Raw genomic sequence first — 20,912 nt, 5'->3', positions numbered from 1 at the left:
CAACAGATCTTTCTGCTATAACATAATTAATTTATTAGTTAACGAATAATCAGTTTTTAAACTTAAACTTGGATAAGCGAAAACAACATGGACAATATAGGTGCATCTATGTCAGAAAGTTTATGTTTTATTAGTTTTTGTTGTTGTTGCATTTTAGAGATGGAATAAATGGTTGATATAATATATTATTGATTAAAAAATACATGATCTAAGTACATTGATTTTGTTTTTTGAACAGTAACATAATAGAATTATGGAAATCATCAATCATTTGCTTAAATGAGCATCTGACAGGGTAACATCTGGCTCTGTACATGTTGTGGTAAAAAATCTCAAATATATTTAGATACGGTAGTTGCTGATCTGGCTGAGTTCCAGCGTTCTCTGCAAATTATAAAATAAACCATTAAGATATGCATTCTAATTCCTTCTGTCAGGTAAAATGAATGATTATGTTGGATACCTTTCTCATCTGCCATTTACCGGCTGCACTGGGTTCGTTATCCCATCCCCGGCTGGCTTATAATTCTCTGAATTATTTGCAATAGACTATTTCTCCTCGATGCTACATCGAGTGTAGGTTCTCTTGCTTTATCGTCGGGGTACGTCTCTTCTAAGGTAGCGTGTAGTTGAGCCTTGGTCATCTTTAAGCCCATTGATATCTATTAACTCTTTTTTTAAAATACCAGAGTAATTTAAATATGGGTGGGTGCCATACAGACTGCCTTGAGAAGCCATTGTCCAGAGGTTTTCGTAATCTGGGAAAACTCATCGCTAGATATCCTTGGTGGTTCATAGTTATTCCAGTTGCGTTATCAGTTGGATTAGGAATGGGCTTTTGTTTCCTTGAAGAAAGACAGATGAATAACTTAGAGGACCAATTCACTCTGGTGGGTGGTCATGCAAAGAGCGAGAGAGACTTTGTCCAGGCGCATTTTCCCATCAATGACTCCAGGCACTTTTCTGTAGAACGGCTGTATGGAGAAGGTACTTTTGCCTCTCTTATTATTGTAAGTTCATCACAAAATATCCTGAATAAGAGCATCTTCGAAGATCTACACATGCTGGACACAACAGTGAAGAGTTTAGAGTGTGGGTCAAACATTAGCTTTTATCACTTGTGTGCTAAAACCAATGGTTCTACGTGCCTTCCTGCTAACCCCTTACTGGAGATGATACAGAACAACACGGAGGAAATCTTGTTAACTTATCCCATGTTCAAGAACACCATATTCCTGGGATTCTACATTGGAGGTGTCACGCTAGGCTCAGACAGCAGCGTACTTAAGGCCCAGGCTATTAGATTGCTGTATTACCTAAGAGAAGACAGCAATCAAGTCAAAAGCAACGCCTTGAGGTGGCTGGACCACTTTACCATGATCATACCCCAAAAAATCCAAGAGTTACACCTTAAATCGATACAGGTAAACCCAAAGTTAATCCATGTGTTGTAAAATTTGCTCTATTGCTAAGAAAGTACACGTACCTTATTGTCTATAGAATTTTCTCATGTCACTTATGTATAAATGAAATGCATGGAGAGAAGACCGCTTGCTTTTCAATCAGAGCTTTGAGAAACGTTCACAGAAGCAGGTTTTATCGATGAGGTGAAAGATTTCAATTCACCAAGTTAATTATAATGATTCTATGCAGGAGTTTCTCCTGCAACAAAGACAGAACTGAGTTTGTCCTCAACATACGTGTAAACATACTCAGTTTAGTGTATTACAGCATTAATCAATAGGCTGCTTCTGCAAATGCAAGTTCTCACAGTACTCACAGTTCTGTGAATAAACTCTGTTTTTTTCACTTATCAATGGAACAAAATTGGTATTTCAAGTCAGAAATATTGCTTTTAGTGATGATATGATTAACAGTAACGTTAAACTCAACCATTCTATTTCTCGTAGGTTTATTATTCCACATCGATTTCTCTACAAAGACAGCTGCAAGAAAATACCAAAAATGTGATTGCTTATTTCTCCATCACCTACCTGGTGACCCTTTTGTTTTCTATTGTGTCTTGCATGAGGTGAGCATTTGTTATTTATTCTTTGTTCTTTTTTTTTTTAGAGGGAAGCTATGATTCATACATATTAGGGTTTATTCACTAAATGCCAAGTCAGAGGGATAGTTGTGTTTCAACTAAACATTATGAAGAACCATACCCAAAAGCCACCGTATAATGTATGGTTAAATCGGTGACATTCCTCCAAAGTCTCTTCACCAGTTCAGTTATTATTATGCAGGACGAGCTCAGTTCTTGTTGCTGTTGGTCAATCAAAATGAATAGTGAAGTGAGACAGTTTAACAACAACTCTGCTGGAAACGCCCCACTTAGTGAATATTTTGCTATAAAGAGAATGTTACATGGTTCTGTCCCTTTGGTTTGGTTTTATGATGTTTCAGAAGCTTCTGAAATGAACAAGGATGAGTCTCTAAAAATGTCTCTGATTGGTCCACCCTGGTGTATTCAAGGAGATCCTGAAATGCTGCAGTATTCATGAGTTACAGACATTCAAACCTGAAAATTGTACAATTTTTTTGAACAGAGAGTGATTTTGTGTTAATTTCCAAAAATGAATTTACTTTAATATAGAATTATATATTTTTTGTCATATATAAAATGTTTAAACAACTGCATTTTATCCATACGCAATATAAAGCTGTCCTGGAATTCACAAAAAGAAAATATTCAGGAGTGTTACAAAAATAATGCAAATGCGCCACATATTCTAGATATACTTTGCTTTTTGTTCCTCAGATTAGACAATGTAAGAAACAAAATTGGTGTCACTGCATTTGGAGTATTGTCGCCTGGCCTAGCTATATTGACCAGTTTTGGACTTCTGTTATTATGCGGGGTACCTTTTGCTGCTACCGCTGTAAATGCACCATTTCTTATTTTAGGTAAGTGCTATTTGTATCTCACCATCATTATGCTGTTAGATGTATAGAAGCCAAATGCCATATGTTTTATATATTAGGTGTTTTGATTGTAAATCAAACTATATGAGCTAGTAAGTAATGGACGTTAACCAAAAATTCAGTTTCTTAGCACAGAATATTAGTGATTGCAGAGCAAGTAGTGATTGATACTTAAATGTCTAATATACTTTTTAAAATGTACAATAACTTTGTTATCTTGTGTTGGCATTCTATTTCTCGTGAATCTCTGGATCTGATCTTTTCCGATCTTTTCGCTTTTAATTGTTTAGTTACTGCCATGATTACGACAAAGGTTGTAATACAAATTGCATTAAAGAATTGCAACCATGTTATTACTTGTTATAAAACTATACTATGTTTTTTATACTTTATTGGCAAGCAATTTAAACCATATTTGCAGGATCTCCAAATTTGTTTAAATATCTAAACAGTTCACAAGAGGGTTTAGAGCCTAACCTATCAAATTTGAGTGGAAGAGAGAGAAACGCAATAATAAAACTTAGTAGCAACCTTTATTTCTTTTATTTTCTCAAAATAATTGTTTTTTTTGCAGGAGTTGGCGTTGACAACATGTTTATTATATTATCTTGTTGGCAACAAACAAAGGTGAAAGGGAGCATTGAAGAACGTATGGCTGATACCTACCAAGATGCCGCCGTGTCCATCACCATTACTACCCTGACCGATGTCCTGGCTTTCTACATCAGCATAATTACTCATTTCCCTTCGGTGCAGTCTTTCTGCTTATATACAGGAACGGCCCTTATCTTTTGTTACCTGTACTGCGTTACTTTCTTTGGGGCAATTCTAGCATTAAACGGAAAATATGAAAATGAAAACAGGCATTGGTTAACGTGCATGAAGTTGAAGAACACGGAGGAGCCTGGGCACAGCCCTGCATATAGTGCATGTTGTGTCGGAGGATCTTTGGACACAGTGAAGGGGATAGAACATGAGCATCCGATTACAGTATTCTTTTATAAGTATTATGGGCCGTTTATTACTCAGTACTGGATAAAAGTACTTGTTTTATTTCTCTATTTTGGTTATCTGATCGCTAGTATTTTTGGATGCATCCAAATAGAAGAGGGTATAGATGTGCGCTATCTTGCAAATGACCATTCTTTTTTAAAAAGGTTTTACAATAAAGAGGCGTTATATTTTTCAGAATACGGCCCCAGGGTGATGGTTATCGTTACTAATGCCACCAACTATTGGGAAATAGAAACTCGCCAAGAACTTGAAGGCTGCATGGAGGCACTAGAGAGTAGCTATTATGTGACAAAGGAATATTCTGTGTCTTGGTTGAGAACATATGAAAGGTTGTCTAGAGCTGCAAATCTAAACATAACTAGCAAGGCCAACTTTATGAAACACTTAAAAATATTGTATTCGCAGTTTTCAGATTTTCGACTGGATATCGAACAACATGGATCTGAGATAATTGCCTCTCGTTTTTTCATACAGACTTTTCATTTATTCACTGGCCATGATGCTAAAACGATGGTACATCAATTAAGGGAAATTGCCGCAAACTGCAGAATTAAACTCATTGTTTATCACCCGCTATTCATCTACTTGGATCAATATGCCGTAATAATCCAAAACACTGTTCAAAATATCATTGTGGCTACTGTTGTGATGCTGGTGATCTCTTTGTTGTTCATTCCAAACCCTCTTTGCTCGTTGTGGGTGACATTTGCAATCGCTTCCATCATTGTAGGCGTCATTGGTTTCATGGGCTTTTGGAAAGTTAATTTAGATTCCATATCAATGATCAACCTTGTTATTTGCATAGGGTTCTCGGTTGACTTCTCGGCTCATATTGCGTATGCCTGTGTTTCCAATAAGAAGACAGGTGCAAACGACAGGATGATCGATGCCTTGCGCGTTCTTGGTTACCCTGTGGTACAGGGAGCTCTTTCTACAATATTAGGGATTTTGGCTCTTTCTGTCGCAGAGAGCTACATTTTTAGGACATTTTTTAAAATCATGTTCTTAGTCATTGTTTTTGGGGTCCTCCATGGCCTCATATTTATTCCTGTATTCTTGACCACATTAGGAGTATATGAAATATCATGCAACAAAAAGGTAACACCCCAAAACACCAATATGTTAAATACAGAGGAGCTTGGTAGGGGCTACCCAGAAGGTTGCGAAAGTCGGATGAAAATGCAAGAACTTCCTGGATATGTCAGTCCAATATCGTGTGTAATGAACAGTGACAGCCTGTGTAAATTCTATTATCCCAGTAGCTCTAAAAACTTCTCTGGACCCCAGAAAGAAGATGGGCTCCATGAGCAAAATCAGTACAAAAATAATCTACTGCAATACAGGAGGCGATTGTTCCATCTTTATTTAGAAGGTAAAGTTAATCAAGATTGCCATTGACCCATCTGAACCAGTTTTTAAGCTGATCTATGTATTTTGAAAACCAAAAGCCCATAAACTGTATTGATTGGCGGATTCATGTTATCTTTTTATACCCATTTCTTCAAGTGTCCACTTACGTTGGAATCTCCCTGAATTTCCCCAGTTCTGGTGGCAGTGCAGTCCCATAGAAAAAAAGGAAGAAACACATGGATTTGCACTGAATTTGTTTTTATAGTTAGTTTTGATAAATGATTATTTAAACACATTGAATGCAGGGAGATATGAATCTGTAAATGGCTTCATATACAACCAATGGTTTTATGTCTATATATATATATCTATATATCTATATATATATAGATATATAGATATATATATAGAGAGAGAGAGAGTCATGTAGAAATGTTCTTGTTTTTGAAAAATATCATAAATACAGCACAGACGGTGTTAATGTTGTAAATGACTATTGTAGCTGGAAACGGCTGATTTTTAATCAAATATCTTCATAGTTGCACAGAGGCCCTTAGTCACTCCCATCAGTCCTGTGTTCCACGTTGTGTTTGTTAATCCAAGCTTATAGTATATATTACAGCTAGAATGTCCTTGTTTACCAAGAGTGACACCAAACTTTTGAACAGTAGTATATATATATATATATATATATATATATATATATATATATATATATATATATATATATATATATAGGTAATAGTGAATAACAAATTATTTCATAGAACAGCAGTCTGAAAATAAAATGTTTTGAGCGTAGGTGGCAATTTTTCATGTATGAACTGCAATCGCTAGAAGCTGCCATTCCGGGTTATCCAGCAGTAGAGAAAGTGTTCATTATCTGTGTGCAAAGATATCATCGTAACATAACATAATAATTGTCTCATATATATTTTTGGAATTTTTGTGAATGTACACTTTTGTGTGATTTAAACTTAAAAATAAAAGGAAATATTTTCTTCTTAAAGCGTACTTTATTTGCCTTACAAAGATTATACTTTACGTTGTAGGTGAGTCATTATTAAATATTTGTTTATTGCAGTATGCCAGATGACTAACGAAAAGAACAGTAAAAGAAAAAGACATGATTAATTATATGTTTTTTTGATGATGATACAGCATACAGCAAAAAGTACGGTACAACCTAATTACCGTAGATTGGCAGTCACTTTGGAGACACCCTCATAAATTCTGGAGACAGCATGGCGGAGTTTATTTTAATTATGTCTGTGAATTTTAATGTTTCTTGAGTCCAAGAAATGAAAGGAGGCAGTGTTCTAAAAACTGTAACTTTATGGTCAAATGTGGAGGTTTTGTGGCCATGTAATAAATGTGTTGTATATATGTATATTACTTTATTGGTTTATATGATAACATGATTACAGAGAAGATTGATATATAAGAGCAACAGGTACGTTTTTATTCACATTGGGGGTTTTGACCTTTGAGGACATCGTAGAAAAGGTATAGTACATTTTAATTTACACTTTAAAGAAATAGATATTCAAAGCAGAGCAAAAACGAAAATACATGAGGAGAAACAACACCAAAATATATTAAATATCTAGCAGAAAATAGTAATTTATGGTTTCAAAGGTTCAACTAGTTTTGCTTAAACCATAAGGGTCAGATAAATTCAGAAAGCATTGTACACCAGGGTTAAACGGCTGCCAAGGGGGTTATCGCTCCTTGATGTCAAGATTTTGCGTATAATAAGGGGTTTTTGGTGTCTAAACCCTGGTTGGTCTTTTGTGTCCGTTTTTATGGTTTTACTTTCCAGTTTTTCTAAGGTAATGTGGTTGATTGGGACTGGATAGTATATAGTGGATGTTTTCAGATGCTGTATATCGGGCTCTTTTAAGATTGCTTTGGGTACCTGAAGGGACAGTGATTTTTCAACGTGTCCATTGGAAGGAACTTATATACCCTACTTGGAAGTAGGGAGGTTGGAGGTGGGGAGTAGGGTGACTACATGTCCCGGATTGCCCGGGACAGTCCTGCAATGGGGCTTTAAATCCCGGATCCCGGGTATCCTCTATCCGGGACAATGCATTGTCCCAGAATGAGAATTCTGAGTGAAGGAGACACTTCTCAACTCTCCTGATTGGAGACACACCGAGCTCAGTGTAAACTGCAGCCAGCACCAGGTATGTGTATGTGACTGTGTATAATGTCTGGTACTAGAGGGGTTAATTGTCTGAATCACCTCAGGCCTGGTAATAGAGAGGTTAATTATCTGAAACTGCTCATGTCTGATAATGATTGCATGTATATTTAATATAAATATATATTATTAAATCTTAAAATCAACATGGTTCCCAAGGCTTCCTAATAATGTATATAGAATGCGTTTTATGTGTATGTGTCCGTGTGTATATGTGAATCAATGTGTATGTGATATATATGTAATAGATGCCTGTGTGTAATCTCAGCCTCTTCATAGTGTGTCCCTGAATGGCAGAAATATAATGTGGTCATCCTAGAATGGAGGCCGGAAGGGATTTAGTTGTTTATTTTATTATTTTATAGACATGTGACAAGGGCAGATGGGGATACAGGTGGGCTCTATGCAAAACTAGGGGCAAACATTAGACCCCAATCCCCTAAACATGGGTTGGTGGAAGAAAGAGAGCACACATCCCAGAGTTGCTTTTTTAAAAAAAACAAAACAAAGAAAACTTGCAATAGTAAAAAAGAACAATGTGGTTATAAATTAAGCATTTTTGTATTTGTAAAAACCTGAAAAAACTCACGATGACTTTTTAGCTGTGTTGTATAAGCTGAGATTAAAAGAGCAGTCTTTAGGCACCGTTACATCAAAAACCTATTGAACATTTTAATGTTTCACACTGGGTGCACATGCACCTCTGTCCACAATACAAGACAAACATAGTAATGTTGGAACATCACACATGTATCAGTCTCCTTGCCTATATTGCATTGGGCTGATTTCAATGTGATGATGATGAATCACCCCAATATATCTGGTATTTTGTTATCTGCCAGGGGTGAACCCAGTGTTACTTGCGCCTGGGTGCAGGATTTATTTGACCCCAGGTAAGAAGTGCACACACACACTTACCCACATACATATTAACATGCAAACTCACTTTAACACCACCAACATACATTATCACCACACCATAGACCTACACCATATGCTAACACACACTCTAACACCATCATACACAAACACACACTCACACTAACATATGCTAACTCACCCCTACACACTCTTATCAGCATACATTCACACCCTTACCTTGCTCACATCACTCGCAGCGAAAGCTGCCTTACGACTAATGCAGAGTCACAGTCATAGTACCTCCGTATTATTATAGTAGTATTATATAAATAGCTTAATAAAGGAAGAGAATTATAATCGCACACAAGCATTCAAAAAGAAAGCATGTAATAAGACACCAAGACAGAAGAAAATGTCCCTTGTTATGACAGCGAACTACTAATAAATATATGAACTCTAATGAAAACCTGTCGCCAAGTATTCTAAATTCACATCAATGTCCACTCATGGCACTCATCTAACTCGGCTATCCTCAACATCAAAGTAATAATTCTATATACTACTGATGTGGCCCACACATTGCTTGTTGCTTGTGCTTCTTCAAAAGAGCTTGGACAGACCATCTGGAAACCCCTGCCTGCCTTAAAAATGTCCTTGTGTCTTGTTGCTGTGCTCAGTCTTGCCATGGCATATGACTTTTGACATTAAACTATCTTCAGCAACCTCACCTTGTTAGTATGGATGTTCCTTACCCAATTTTATTCCTCCTACATGTATTCCTCCTACACAGCTGTTTCTGTTTCAGTCAATGATTGTGCTTCAATCTACATATTAAATTGACGATCATTTGCACCTGTTTGGTATAATTGTTTTATCTTACACCTAACTACATGCCTACAAAATCCTTGATTTTGTACAAGTATAACTAGAAGAATGAATGCTGTTTGTAAGGCATTTGATTTGATTTTTTCTTCTGTTCACTCATTTTGCATTTTGTTAAATGATACAAATAAATTATTAACATTATTTTCAGCTTACTTCGGTGCTTGTGTATTTTCTCCTCATGATGCCGCTTATATTGTGTGCATCCTGCTGGAGTACACACCCATACATACATATACATGCATAAGTATATAAAGTCAAAGGAGTGCAAAGAAAAAAAAATTTAAAAAGCAATTAAAGAATCTGTGTGCAATATATAAATATACAGTCATGTGAAAAAGAAAGTGCATCCTGAATTCTATGGTTCTACATATCAGGACATTACAATCATCTGTTCCTTAGCAGGTGTAAAAATTAGGTAAATACAACACATGACATATTACACCATATCATTATTGATTCAACAAAAATAAAGCCAAAATGGAGAAGCCATGTGTGGAAAACTAAGTAAACCCTTACTGCTCCCATAGGAATTAAGATGTTAAGAAGCAGACAGGTGCTGCTAATTAAATGCCCTTTATTAATTGATCACCAGCAAGTGTGACCACCTCTATAAAAGCCAGAGTTGTAGCAGTTTGCTGGTTGTAACATTCAGGTGTGTTTTAACGCAATGCCAAGGATGGGGGGGCAGCATTTTAAACTTCGCCCCAGGCGGCATTATGTCTTGGGCCCTCCCTGAACAGAACAATTATAAAATAAACTAACTTAAGGTGCAGGGAAACAATAACTATGGAAGGGGCCTCCTATCTTTGAGCAGATAGTCTTTGCACATTTCAACCTGCATTTTTAGGTCATCCCCCACACTTCCCCCACAGGAGGAACCATGGCCCAAATGCCCAGGCTGAATGTGGTCAAGTGTCCACGAGACTGCAACTCTCAGGAAGGGGATGTGTCTGGCCCAACAATGTAGTTCTGTCACACTCAGGGTCAAACCCTGAAAGTTCCCAGGTATGCAGATAAAAGTAGCGGAAGACATAATATTATGCCATAGGCCTGAAAGGTTCACTTTGCGGCAACGTAATATTATGTCCTATGTCATTAAGGGGTTAAGGACTATATGTTTGTTTAATGGATATGCAAATATATATTGTTGATTTTTTTGTATTTTTGTAATTCCACAAATATAAAGGAAATGGCCTACTCAATGAAAAATGTTTTTAACACTTTAAAACTACATGAATTTATAGGTTGCTGGCTGGAAGTTATGTAGTTGATCGACACTTACAGGACATATCTGCAGAATGGATGAGAATGATGATCACATAGCTGTAGTGGGAATAGGCTGCCATTTTCCTGGAGGTGAGTGTTTTAATCAGTATCAGTCAACGAGTCCTGGTTAAAGGTCCATTACTTGGTGAGATCACAGAATTACTATAGTTAAAATACGTCTGTCTGACATTGTCACGATAGAATGTTGTAATAATGTAGGGAGTTTGCCCTTTGTTTACACTTAGCCCACATTACATCGGTCTGACGTCAGGTCAGAGATCACACCCCACTCTAGTAAAACCTAACTTCTACCAGCAATGAAAGCAATGTCCTGCTTTAGACAGAGGGAGAGGGGTCAACAATGGTCCAGATTAGCCTTCTAACTTATTATATTAGTTTTTTGTTAACGTTGATGATTTTTATTCATTTAATTATTTGTTCTTAAAAATACAAACTGATAAAGACTGTTGTGACTACATATTTAACCATGGTCTGTAATATAGTGTTATCTTTCAGACTTCTGTCTAAAGTTCTGTATTTAATGAGCAGGTGAAGGAATAGATAATTTCTGGAAAGTTATTGTGGAGGGAAGAAACTGCACAGTAGAGATCCCACCTGAAAGATTTGATACAAAGAAGTGGTATGATCCAGATTATAACAAGCCAGGAAAAATATGCACCACCAGGGCAGCCCTTATAAAAGGGTAAGTATCTGAGTACAATTATAAGTGGGTTATAAAATGAGCAGCACATTATATATATATTCTTCATGCAGTTACTTGAGGTTTATATTGACTACTTTTTATAAATTCATACCACTCAAGTGTCGTGCTCTCTCCATGGGGCAGTCCTAATTTTTTCCCAGTCCCTGCCGATGAAAAAAAAACCCCACAGCATGATGCTTCCACCACCATGCTTTGCCATGGCTTTTTGATGGACTTACAAAGCAATCAAAAAGAGGACATGAATTCAGTATCACCCAGACCCCCTGCATTCATTTCCTATACCACAAAGATCCAGGATTCTACAGATAATGTTTTCATCTGTTACGCATACCTTTAAAATGTACGAACTATACAACTATTAATATGATTTGTTTTGTTATCTCTATAGTCTTAATGAATTTGACAACAAAGTGTTTGGAATCTCCAATCCTGAGAATGAAAACCTGGATCCACAGCAAAAACTCCTTCTGGAATGTACATACCGGGCACTGGAGGATGCAGGATATTCAACCGAAAGCATCAGTGGATCCAAAACTGGAGTCTTCATAGGTGAGAAAAGAATTCAATGAAAATCTTTGAAACTTCCTATGATATCTCTATTTACAAAGGTATTCATATTTAAATGATACCGATTTATCATAAACTCACTGCTTGTTTAAATATATATATATATATATATATATATACACATACATAATTTTTGGGATAGTCTTATTAAGACAATGCTTATGTTAAATGTGGTAATAAGAGTAGGAAAAAATAATAATTCAGCTTTGAAAAACATTTTTATTTAAAATGTAATGCAAATTTTGACTGATTTTGTTTTCTGTTTTGTACAAGAAGCCTGGACTTCATTGTGCACATTAAGAAACAAGGGATTTCTTTCTATTGAAAAACTCAATAAAAGGATTCCAGGAAAACTAATTATAGACTAGACCAATATTTATCAGCCTTTTCCATTTTTTAATGAGTGTCAATGTTAACAGAAATTGGCAGTCAATCTATTCATCAGGTAACTATGAGAACCAATGCAAAACTTTTTTAGGTCTCATGAACAGAGATTGGGAATCAATATTTACCAATTATCAAGATGGCATCAATCATTTTAATGGAACTGGAACATCATCAAGTATAGCAGCCAACAGGATATCGTACTGCTTCAATCTGACTGGACCGTCCCTGGCGATAGACACGGCCTGCTCTTCATCCCTAGTGGCTCTGCATTATGCCTGCCAGGCCATTAAACAAGGTACCCACACTCATGTTATAACTCTTGCAAAACCGGCATCCTTTTCCAACATAAAACTAAATTTAGGCAATTGTTAATGTATCAATAATTATTAAAAGTATAAGTAATTATTAAATGATATACATATATCAATAAAAATGTGATAAAGTGTATTAAGACTCTCTTGGATTTATGCTATGTGTTAGTTTTAAGTTTTAATGATGTATTGAGACCTGTGTACAAATTTCTAGACCTGCGTTTTCATATTTATTGTAGCAAACTCTAGCTGAAGGTCATTTATGTTACTTTTCCTAGGATCTTAAGCACTGTCCTCTAGAGCAATAATGCACAGGAACACTGGTTGTCAGTAAACTGTGCATTTTTATTTACTGGCACACAAAACAAAAATATCCCTCAAACAAAATAAAGCCTAGCTCACATTCGGAGGCCTCTCAGGCTATGCTTTGCTGGACCAGCCTGAACAGCCTAAACACCCACTAAATTCCCTCCCTGCCAGGCCCAGCTAAGCCAGGCTCTTGAAACCCTCATCCAGACAGCACAGACTGGTCCAGGCAGGTAAAGCCACACTTGGCTCAGGGATTGTCTTTAGGGCCTTTCCTTACCCTGTGAGCGCTGGGGAACTTCTTGTCACCTCCACATAACTCTCTGATTGCCAGGCTCCAGGGGGTTTTAATGTCCAGCACCTGTGCCTGATGTAGGCTTCATCAAGGTTCTACTGTTGTACTATACCTCATCCTATACCTATTCTGCTGGAATACTGGACTTTGTCCTACCCCACTTTCCAAATGCTCCACCACAGGGACCAATACATATAATTTGCACATCATATGTGAATAAAAACATAAGAAAACACAGTGTATATATAATTGTTAGATTCTATCAACGTATCATCATTTTTTTTTAAACAGGAGACTGTGAGATGGCTGTTTGTGGAGGCGTGAGCTGTATCTTGGAGCCTCGGATATTTGTTGCCCTCACTAAGGCAAAAATGATCTGTCCAGATGGAATTAGCAAACCATTTTCACAAAAAGCAAATGGATATGGGAGAGGGGAAGGATGTGGCATTGTTTTACTGAAAAAGTTGAAAAAGGTAAAACAATATTGTAAAAAAACCTTTCATGGTTTAATTATGAATGCTTAGTACAAATCCTAGCAAAATCTTCTGTATTTGACTGATTTCTTACATTATCCTAAAACATTGTGGAGTCTGTTTCTGCAAGTAGATCTACGAGTGAATAGTTAATTACAGAGCTGTGCAAAATATTGAAAAAAGGAATTCTCTGAAGTTACTGGAAAGCAAGGATAAGCCTAGAGTTATGCCTGGGTTCAGTATTTCTTTTGTGCCCCCCATAACAAAAACACACACTCGTACTAACATCATACACTTAATAATTTGTTGGCATTATATAAATAAAATATTTTAGTAAGCAGATTTGTATGCTTATTTGTTTCATAGGCAAAAGAAGATTATAGCAAAATATGGGGAGTAATATGTGCCAGTGCGATAAACCAGGATGGAAGATCTGTGACACCGATCACCAAACCATCACAAAAACAGCAGGAAGAGTTACTGAAGAGCATCTACACAACTATTGACCCATCTACTGTTCAGTATTTAGAAGCACATGGCACTGGAACACCTGTTGGGGATCCAGTGGAAGTCACTAGCATAGGAAACATAATTGGCAAAAGACGTAAAAGTGGATCCCCGCCTTTAAAGATTGGCTCAGTTAAAGGAAACATTGGTCACACAGAGTCTGCAGCCGGCATTGCTGGTTTAATTAAAGTTCTCCTAATGATGCACCATGAAGTGATTCCACCATCATTACATTATTCTAAAGAGCTAGGTATTAAACAGCTGGAAAAATACAATTTATCAGTTCCGATAAATTCAGAAAAATGGGAGAATAATGGGAACTTTGGTAGAACTGCTGGTATAAACAGTTTTGGTTTTGGAGGAACTAATGCTCATGTTGTGGTGAGGCAACATATACAGACGAGCTCTCAATATTTATCAAAGAGACCCATAGACATTTTTCTTTTGTCAGCAGCCTCGCATAAATCTTTAAAACTCACCATTAAAAACACCATAGAGGAAATAAGTAAAGTGGAATCTTTTTCTCTGGGAAACTTGGTCTACACGTCTGCCTGCAGAAGAAGTCACATCAAAAACAAATACAGGAAAGCATTTCTGGTCTCTTCATTAAATGACTTACAACAAAAACTTGCATCAGCAAAGACTGAAACATCCCCAACGCAAGGGAGCCCTCAAATAGTGTTTGTATTCTGTGGGAATGGAGTCCTTTATAAAGGGATGTGTAGGATGTTACTGAGATCAGAACCTGTGTTCCGAGAAAAATGCATTGAGATAGATGAGTTACTCCAGGCATATACACCTCTTTCCATGACACAGTTACTAGAGAACGAGGCTGATGATTTCTCAAAACCTGACATAGCACAGCCTTTACTCTTCACCATCCAGGTTTCTTTAGTGGCCCTTTTGGCTTACTGGGGAGTCAAACCAGACTGTGTTGTTGGACATTCAGTTGGGGAAGTTGCCGCTGCATGTTGTTCAGGGCATCTTTCACTCAAGGATGCTGTAAAAGTGATTTATTACAGAAGTGCACTGCAATCTAAAGTCACTGGAGGCAAAATGCTGGTGGTAGGCAATATACCTGTGGCTGAAATAGCAAAAGATGTTGAGCCCTATGCAGGAAGAATAAATATTGCAGCTTATAACAGCCCTACCTCATGTACAGTCTCCGGCGATGCAGAGTCAATGGAGAAACTTCTTTACAAACTAACTCAGACTTACAGTAAAAGGAACATATTTTTGTATGAATTAGATGTTCCTACTGCATATCACAGCTACATGATGGATCCCATACTACAGGAGGTAAAAGATAAACTGCAAAATCTAAACACACCAAAGCCAGGAGTTGATCTTATCTCCACGGTAACCGGAGGGAAAGCAACTGATGGGGATTTTACAACTGGACAGTACTGGGCCAGAAATATTCGGGAACCAGTTGTCTTTGAACAGGCCTTAAGAGCTTCTGTTCAAGGTAAAAGTAAGCCGCTCTTCATTGAAATTGGACCTAGAGGAGCTTTAAAAAGAAACATTCTTGAAATTTTAGGAGAAGAAACTATGATTTTACCTGCCCTTCATCCAGAAAAAGACAATGAGACAATCTTTACCATCCTGGTGAAGCTTTTCACAGAAGGATACAATCCTGACTGGAGTAATGTTTACAAAACATATAAATCTTTACCGGCTCCTCTTCCTTGTTATCAGTTTGATCGCATTAAACAAAATATGAATTTTGAAAAAATTCGCCAAGGAAACCAAGCTGTAGCTGCCTCCACTCACCCACTTCTCCACAAGGTGAATGAAAACCTCACAGAATTCACATGTTCCATTTCTACAGCAGCCACGCCATTTGTATACGAGCACAAGAACAACGGAACCGTTCTAGTTCCTGGAACATTCTACGTAGAGCTTGGTTTGGCAGCTACAATTTCCACGTTAAAACCTAAAGTGCCTTTGAATTCCCTCAGCATGAACATAAATTTCTCAACACCTTGTGTGGTTAACCAGGAATCTCTAAACCTGAAAATTAAACTGGAGCAAGAAGACAAAGACACTAATTTTGAAATCTTCTCCTCACATGTTTATGCATCGGGGCAAATAAAAAAAATCAGGGAGGATTCTAATGAGAAAAGAATCTCTCTGGAACACATCTTGAAACGATGCAATTCAATCTATGACCAAAAAACCATTTATGAAGTCATATCGAAGTTTGGATTTCACTATGGGACAATGTTTAAACAGCTATCTGATCTCCATTATGGGGAAGAATTGAAGGAAGTAATTGCTACGGTCAATGTAAGCGGAGAGATTCAAGAAACAATGTATGAGTATTATATTCATCCAGTTATTTTAGACTGCTTTTTTCAAACAGGTGTAATCGCCAGAGGTGACCTAAAAGAATCAGGAGTGCTGTTTCCATCTCAGATTGGAACACTGACGGTATTCAGACCCTTTCAAAAACAAATGTTTATTTATGTAAAAACAGTCCAAGTAACAGAAAGCTATTATATCATCTGTGGATGTTTTACAGACAAAAATGGCTATGTTTTAACAGAAATAAGGAATGCTAAAATGGCGTTTGTCAGGCAAACTTTGAGTGAGGTTGATAACATATTCTTCCATAATAAATGGGTACCTTTCTCTGGGCTTGAAAAGAAATCAATACAGACACCAAGCGTCCTCCTGTTTGCTGACATTGCTGGGATAGGGCTACAGCTATCAAAATACATACACAGTGGGCTGACATATGTCATGTTTAATAACTGGCAACTGGACCATGCACAATTAAAAGAACTTAATTGGGGAGACAAGGAGATTGTGTTCATGTGGGGTGTCCATAGAAGAGGCGAAGACTTTCCAAATAATCTCACACAATACTTCGCAAAGTGCTGTGAGATATATCGCCAGGTGATCATTGCAGCGAGGAAACAAAATTCTGCGGCTTCTATAAGAACAGTCACCTTCAGAACAGTTGAAACCACAGTGGATCACATTAATCCTGGATTTGCTCTGATTGGCATGACTAGAAGTTGTGCAGCTGAAATGCCTGATATTACATTTCAACTGATTGACATTGGTTCTTCAAAAACAGAAGACGTAGAAGCATTGGCACAAGTCATTCAGAGTTATGAACCAAAGGAACACCCAGAAGTCTGGATAAAAGAGGGGCAAATATACACCAGTGAAATTGCAAGAACCAAAATAGATATTGAACAACAAAGGCAGCATGAAGTGCCACTAAAAATGTCTGACAATTTCGCATTGTGCATTGACAATCCATACAGAATTACCACTCTTTCTGCTGAATTGGAAAATTCCAAGCCTACAAAGCTTCTGGACAAGAATGTTGAGATCCAGATTGACCGAATCTGCTTCCATACAGAAGATTTCTTTCCTGTGAGTGTTTCGAGCTGGCAGTTTGGAGACACACTGTACTGGAACGCATTGTCTGTGGAAAAACATAAACTCCTTGCTTTGGATTTCACTGGCACGGTGACTGCAGTTGGGAAACAGACTGGGAAACTAAAAGTAGGTGATCAAGTTGCTGTCTGTTATCCGACCACCGCATCATCCAGAGTGAGTCTTCCTGAAGATGTTTGCTATTCAATTAATGACATCCCAGTCTTAAGATATCTGCCATGTATTTCCCAATTTATTTTAGCTTGGGAAATTTTGTGTAATCAGTTGCAACAACCCAAAAATAATCTGACTCTGATAATTAAATCTTCAGAAACACACTCAATTTTGAGCAAAATTCTTGCTAATGCAGCGAAGAATAGAGGTTGGGAAGCAACAGTCTCTAGAGACATTGGCATTAATGCCAAGCAAAGCAGTGCCATGATTATCCTACCTTTATCTGGAAACATTTCAGAAGAAGACCTTATTCAGCTACCCTTGCTTAAGGATGTATTCGTGATATCAGACCAGAAAAATTCTGAAGGTCTTCAGATACCAGTTCAGCACGGCAGAGAGGATGTTCACATTCATTTACTTAATCCAGTTGCCATCTTTCAGAAAGCATATATTAAAAGAAATGCCAAAAGCCTATGCAAAGTCTTAGAGTCTGTTGATGCAAATATATTTCAAGATGTGCTGAACACAAACTTTAGTGGTGACACATTGTGCAGTTATTTCACAACACAAACACTGCCAATTATTGAACTCAACAAAAGCATTAGCACTAATATTCCATTATTTATCAAGGAAACCTCTCTTTTCAAACGTAACGCTGTTTACATAGTCACGGGAGGTTTGACTGGTCTTGGACTGGAAACAGTAAAGTTTATTGCGCGGCATGGGGGTGGTCATATTGTCATTCTGTCCAGAAGAATCCCCACCGTTGAAATGCAACAGGAACTAGAAACGATAAAGAATCAACAGATCAATACCCAAATAACATCAGTTTGTTGTAATGTAACCAATTACTCAGATGTGGAAAAGGCCATGGATTCTATTCAGCAAAGTTTTCCAGATATTCCAGTGAAAGGCATTTTTCACAGTGCTGTAGTTTTACATGATGGAATTCTAGAAAGTCTGAACCAATCTCTGTTTGAGAAAGTGTTAGGTCCAAAGGTTGATGGGGCTCTAAATCTTCACTACGCAACAATTCATAAACAATTGGATTATTTTGTGTGTTATTCATCTGTTTCTTCATTTACTGGAAACGCAGGACAGGCAAATTATGCTGCTGCCAACTCATTCCTAGATGTGTTTTGTCAATATAGAAGGAACATGGGTCTTTGCGGTCAATCCATCAACTGGGGTGCCCTCAATCTTGGAGTTTTACTCAACCAGGACAAAATACATGATATACTGCAAGCAAGAGGTATACTACTTTTCAACACACAGGAGATACATGAATATCTTGAGAAATGCCTGCAATTAAACAATTCTCAGCAGGCCATTGTGAAGTTTGATTTTAAAGTTTTGTATGATAAAATGCTGTCTCGTATTCCAGCCCTGAGGAAGCGACTTTACAAGGTGGTATCTGAGGAAATCAAAAGTCTGAAAGGAAGAATCCAAGATAAAGTATCTCCTAAATATGCCAACATAAAATCAGAAGATTATGTTAAATTAATAATTAGTGAACTGGCTGGTGTCTCTGTAAGTGATATCACAATGACCTGTCTCCTAAATTCTTTAGGAATTGACTCAATGTTGGCCATGACTTTACAAAATAGCATTTTTCATGAAAAAAATGTGAATATACCCATGATAAAATTGCTTGATCCCAGCACAACTGTCTCAACAGTTGTATCATTTTTGAATGATGATATCAATGAGTAATAAGTTACATAACTTGCATAACATAATTCCGTATGGATAAATTGTCAACATAAATTGAAGAAGTATAATATTTACATAAATGTTTTAAGAGAAACAGTAAAAAATTTTGGACTCCATTTCAGGTTCATATCTCCCACTTTTTTTGGAATCTCACAAAAAAATCCCCCAGGGATTCAAAATGTTAAACTATTATAACAACAATGTCATGTTTGAAAAAGTACACACCATATTTTTAGTATAAAAATGATTGATGTAATAATGATAAATATAACCTAGCCTGTAATCACAAAACACTTCTAGTGATATTGTACAGTTTTTGTTCTGTTTTTGCAATCCCTCAACAATAAGCACAACACAAAATGACTGCATAATATGCTCATAAAGAACACTGTTTTTCATTTTGAAAATTAATTGCCATAGCGGAAACTTCCCAGGTCTGTCACTCCAGTGCTCTATATAAGTGTTTCTTATAGGAGGCAAGAAGGCTGGGGGGCCAATTTCTGAGGCTGGGGTTACTGGCCTCAGATTTTCTCAGATTTCTGGCCCTGCATTTTTGTGGATCGTGATCCCGTTTGCTCTTTGGTACCTTGTTTGGCATGGACTTTGATTATTCAGTTTGGAGTATCCTTCTGTAGAGTGCCCTCGTCCATTCCGTGTACGACCTTAGCTAACCGTGAGATCTCACGGGTACAGCCTGTTTACATTATGTTTCATGCTTGAGATTGTGAAATATGTGTATTCATTTATGCTAATGTGAAAACACACAGTAATGTATAATTCATAATATAACTGTTAATTATTGCCTTGAATTACAATTCTGCATAACATTTTTTAGTGTGCTGGCTCTGTTTTTGAACTTTTCCTAGCACTACCATTCTTCCTCCATTTTCTCCCCATTTTGAATCTTCTGTTCCTTCATTCCCCCTCATCCTCTTTAATAAAAAAAAGTTTCTAAAAACAGGACAGATGCTTGCATAGATCTTGTTTTTCATTTGTACTAGAATAATTATAGGTTGGACTGTAAAAAAAATCTTATCTTTTTAATTTTTTTTTATTAATTTATGCTTGTCCTAAAAAAAACACAATTTGTGCAGGTTTTTTTTTCATTTTAACTTTTTATTAACCAAAGAAATACATAGCAAAAAACAAAACAGTCTGATATTAAAGTAACACAGAAGTAATAGTCATATGAGGGATATACAGCAACATATGTATAGATAGATAGATAGATAGATAGATAGATAGATAGATAGATAGATAGATAGATAGATAGATAGATAGATAGATAGATAGGGAGATAGGCAGATAGGTAGCTTTGTTAGTATAGTGTAAATTATTACATAATAAAAAAACATTTTTATTGGGCTAAAATTCTATTTTAAAGTTGAGCGTTCAAAAGCAATACAGAACAAAGCAAGAATTCAGAGCATACCCAGCAGATCAATAAAAGTCAATTAAAGGATTAAATATTGGGGATTCGGTCATCTATATGGCTAATACTGCTTAATCCAAACTTTGGCGCTACATCAAATTACCCGAAGTTTGGTGAGTC

General features: G+C 36.8%; 2 protein-coding genes across 2 annotated transcripts; both read left to right on the top strand.

Annotated features, from left to right (window-relative positions):
- Positions 1–701: 701 nt before the first annotated feature.
- Positions 702–5,340, top strand: LOC128496938 (patched domain-containing protein 3). The gene is made up of 4 exons (XM_053466773.1): positions 702–1,424; positions 1,911–2,032; positions 2,765–2,910; positions 3,503–5,340. The coding sequence occupies exons 1-4, from the start codon at positions 702–704 to the stop codon at positions 5,338–5,340; spliced, it is 2,829 nt and encodes a 942-aa protein (XP_053322748.1).
- A 1,422-nt stretch (positions 5,341–6,762) lies between these two features.
- On the top strand, positions 6,763–19,643 carry LOC128496937 (uncharacterized). Its single transcript, XM_053466772.1, has 7 exons — positions 6,763–6,798; positions 10,489–10,600; positions 11,060–11,213; positions 11,623–11,783; positions 12,280–12,483; positions 13,392–13,573; positions 13,940–19,643. Exons 2-7 carry the CDS (start codon positions 10,543–10,545, stop codon positions 19,358–19,360), a joined length of 6,180 nt encoding a protein of 2,059 aa, XP_053322747.1. The 5' UTR covers positions 6,763–6,798; positions 10,489–10,542; the 3' UTR covers positions 19,361–19,643.
- Positions 19,644–20,912: the final 1,269 nt, after the last annotated feature.

Source organism: Spea bombifrons, chromosome 5 (genome assembly GCF_027358695.1).
Source record: "Spea bombifrons isolate aSpeBom1 chromosome 5, aSpeBom1.2.pri, whole genome shotgun sequence".
Lineage (NCBI taxonomy): Eukaryota > Metazoa > Chordata > Amphibia > Anura > Pelobatidae > Spea > Spea bombifrons.
Note: the sequence above shows the minus strand (reverse complement) of the source record. Positions and strands in the feature narration are given on the sequence as shown.

Bases quoted from the DNA above. Each gene is read 5' to 3' on its own strand.
- LOC128496938 (XM_053466773.1), top strand. From the start codon at position 702: ATGGGTGGGTGCCATACAGACTGCCTTGAGAAGCCATTGTCCAGAGGT. The intron at 1,425-1,910 runs GTAAACCCAAAG...TATTTCTCGTAG, and splicing joins TACACCTTAAATCGATACAG to GTTTATTATTCCACATCGAT. The intron at 2,911-3,502 runs GTAAGTGCTATT...TTTTTTTTGCAG, and splicing joins TGCACCATTTCTTATTTTAG to GAGTTGGCGTTGACAACATG.
- LOC128496937 (XM_053466772.1), top strand. From the start codon at position 10,543: ATGGATGAGAATGATGATCACATAGCTGTAGTGGGAATAGGCTGCCAT. The intron at 12,484-13,391 runs GTACCCACACTC...TTTTTTAAACAG, and splicing joins CTGCCAGGCCATTAAACAAG to GAGACTGTGAGATGGCTGTT. The intron at 13,574-13,939 runs GTAAAACAATAT...TTTGTTTCATAG, and splicing joins TACTGAAAAAGTTGAAAAAG to GCAAAAGAAGATTATAGCAA.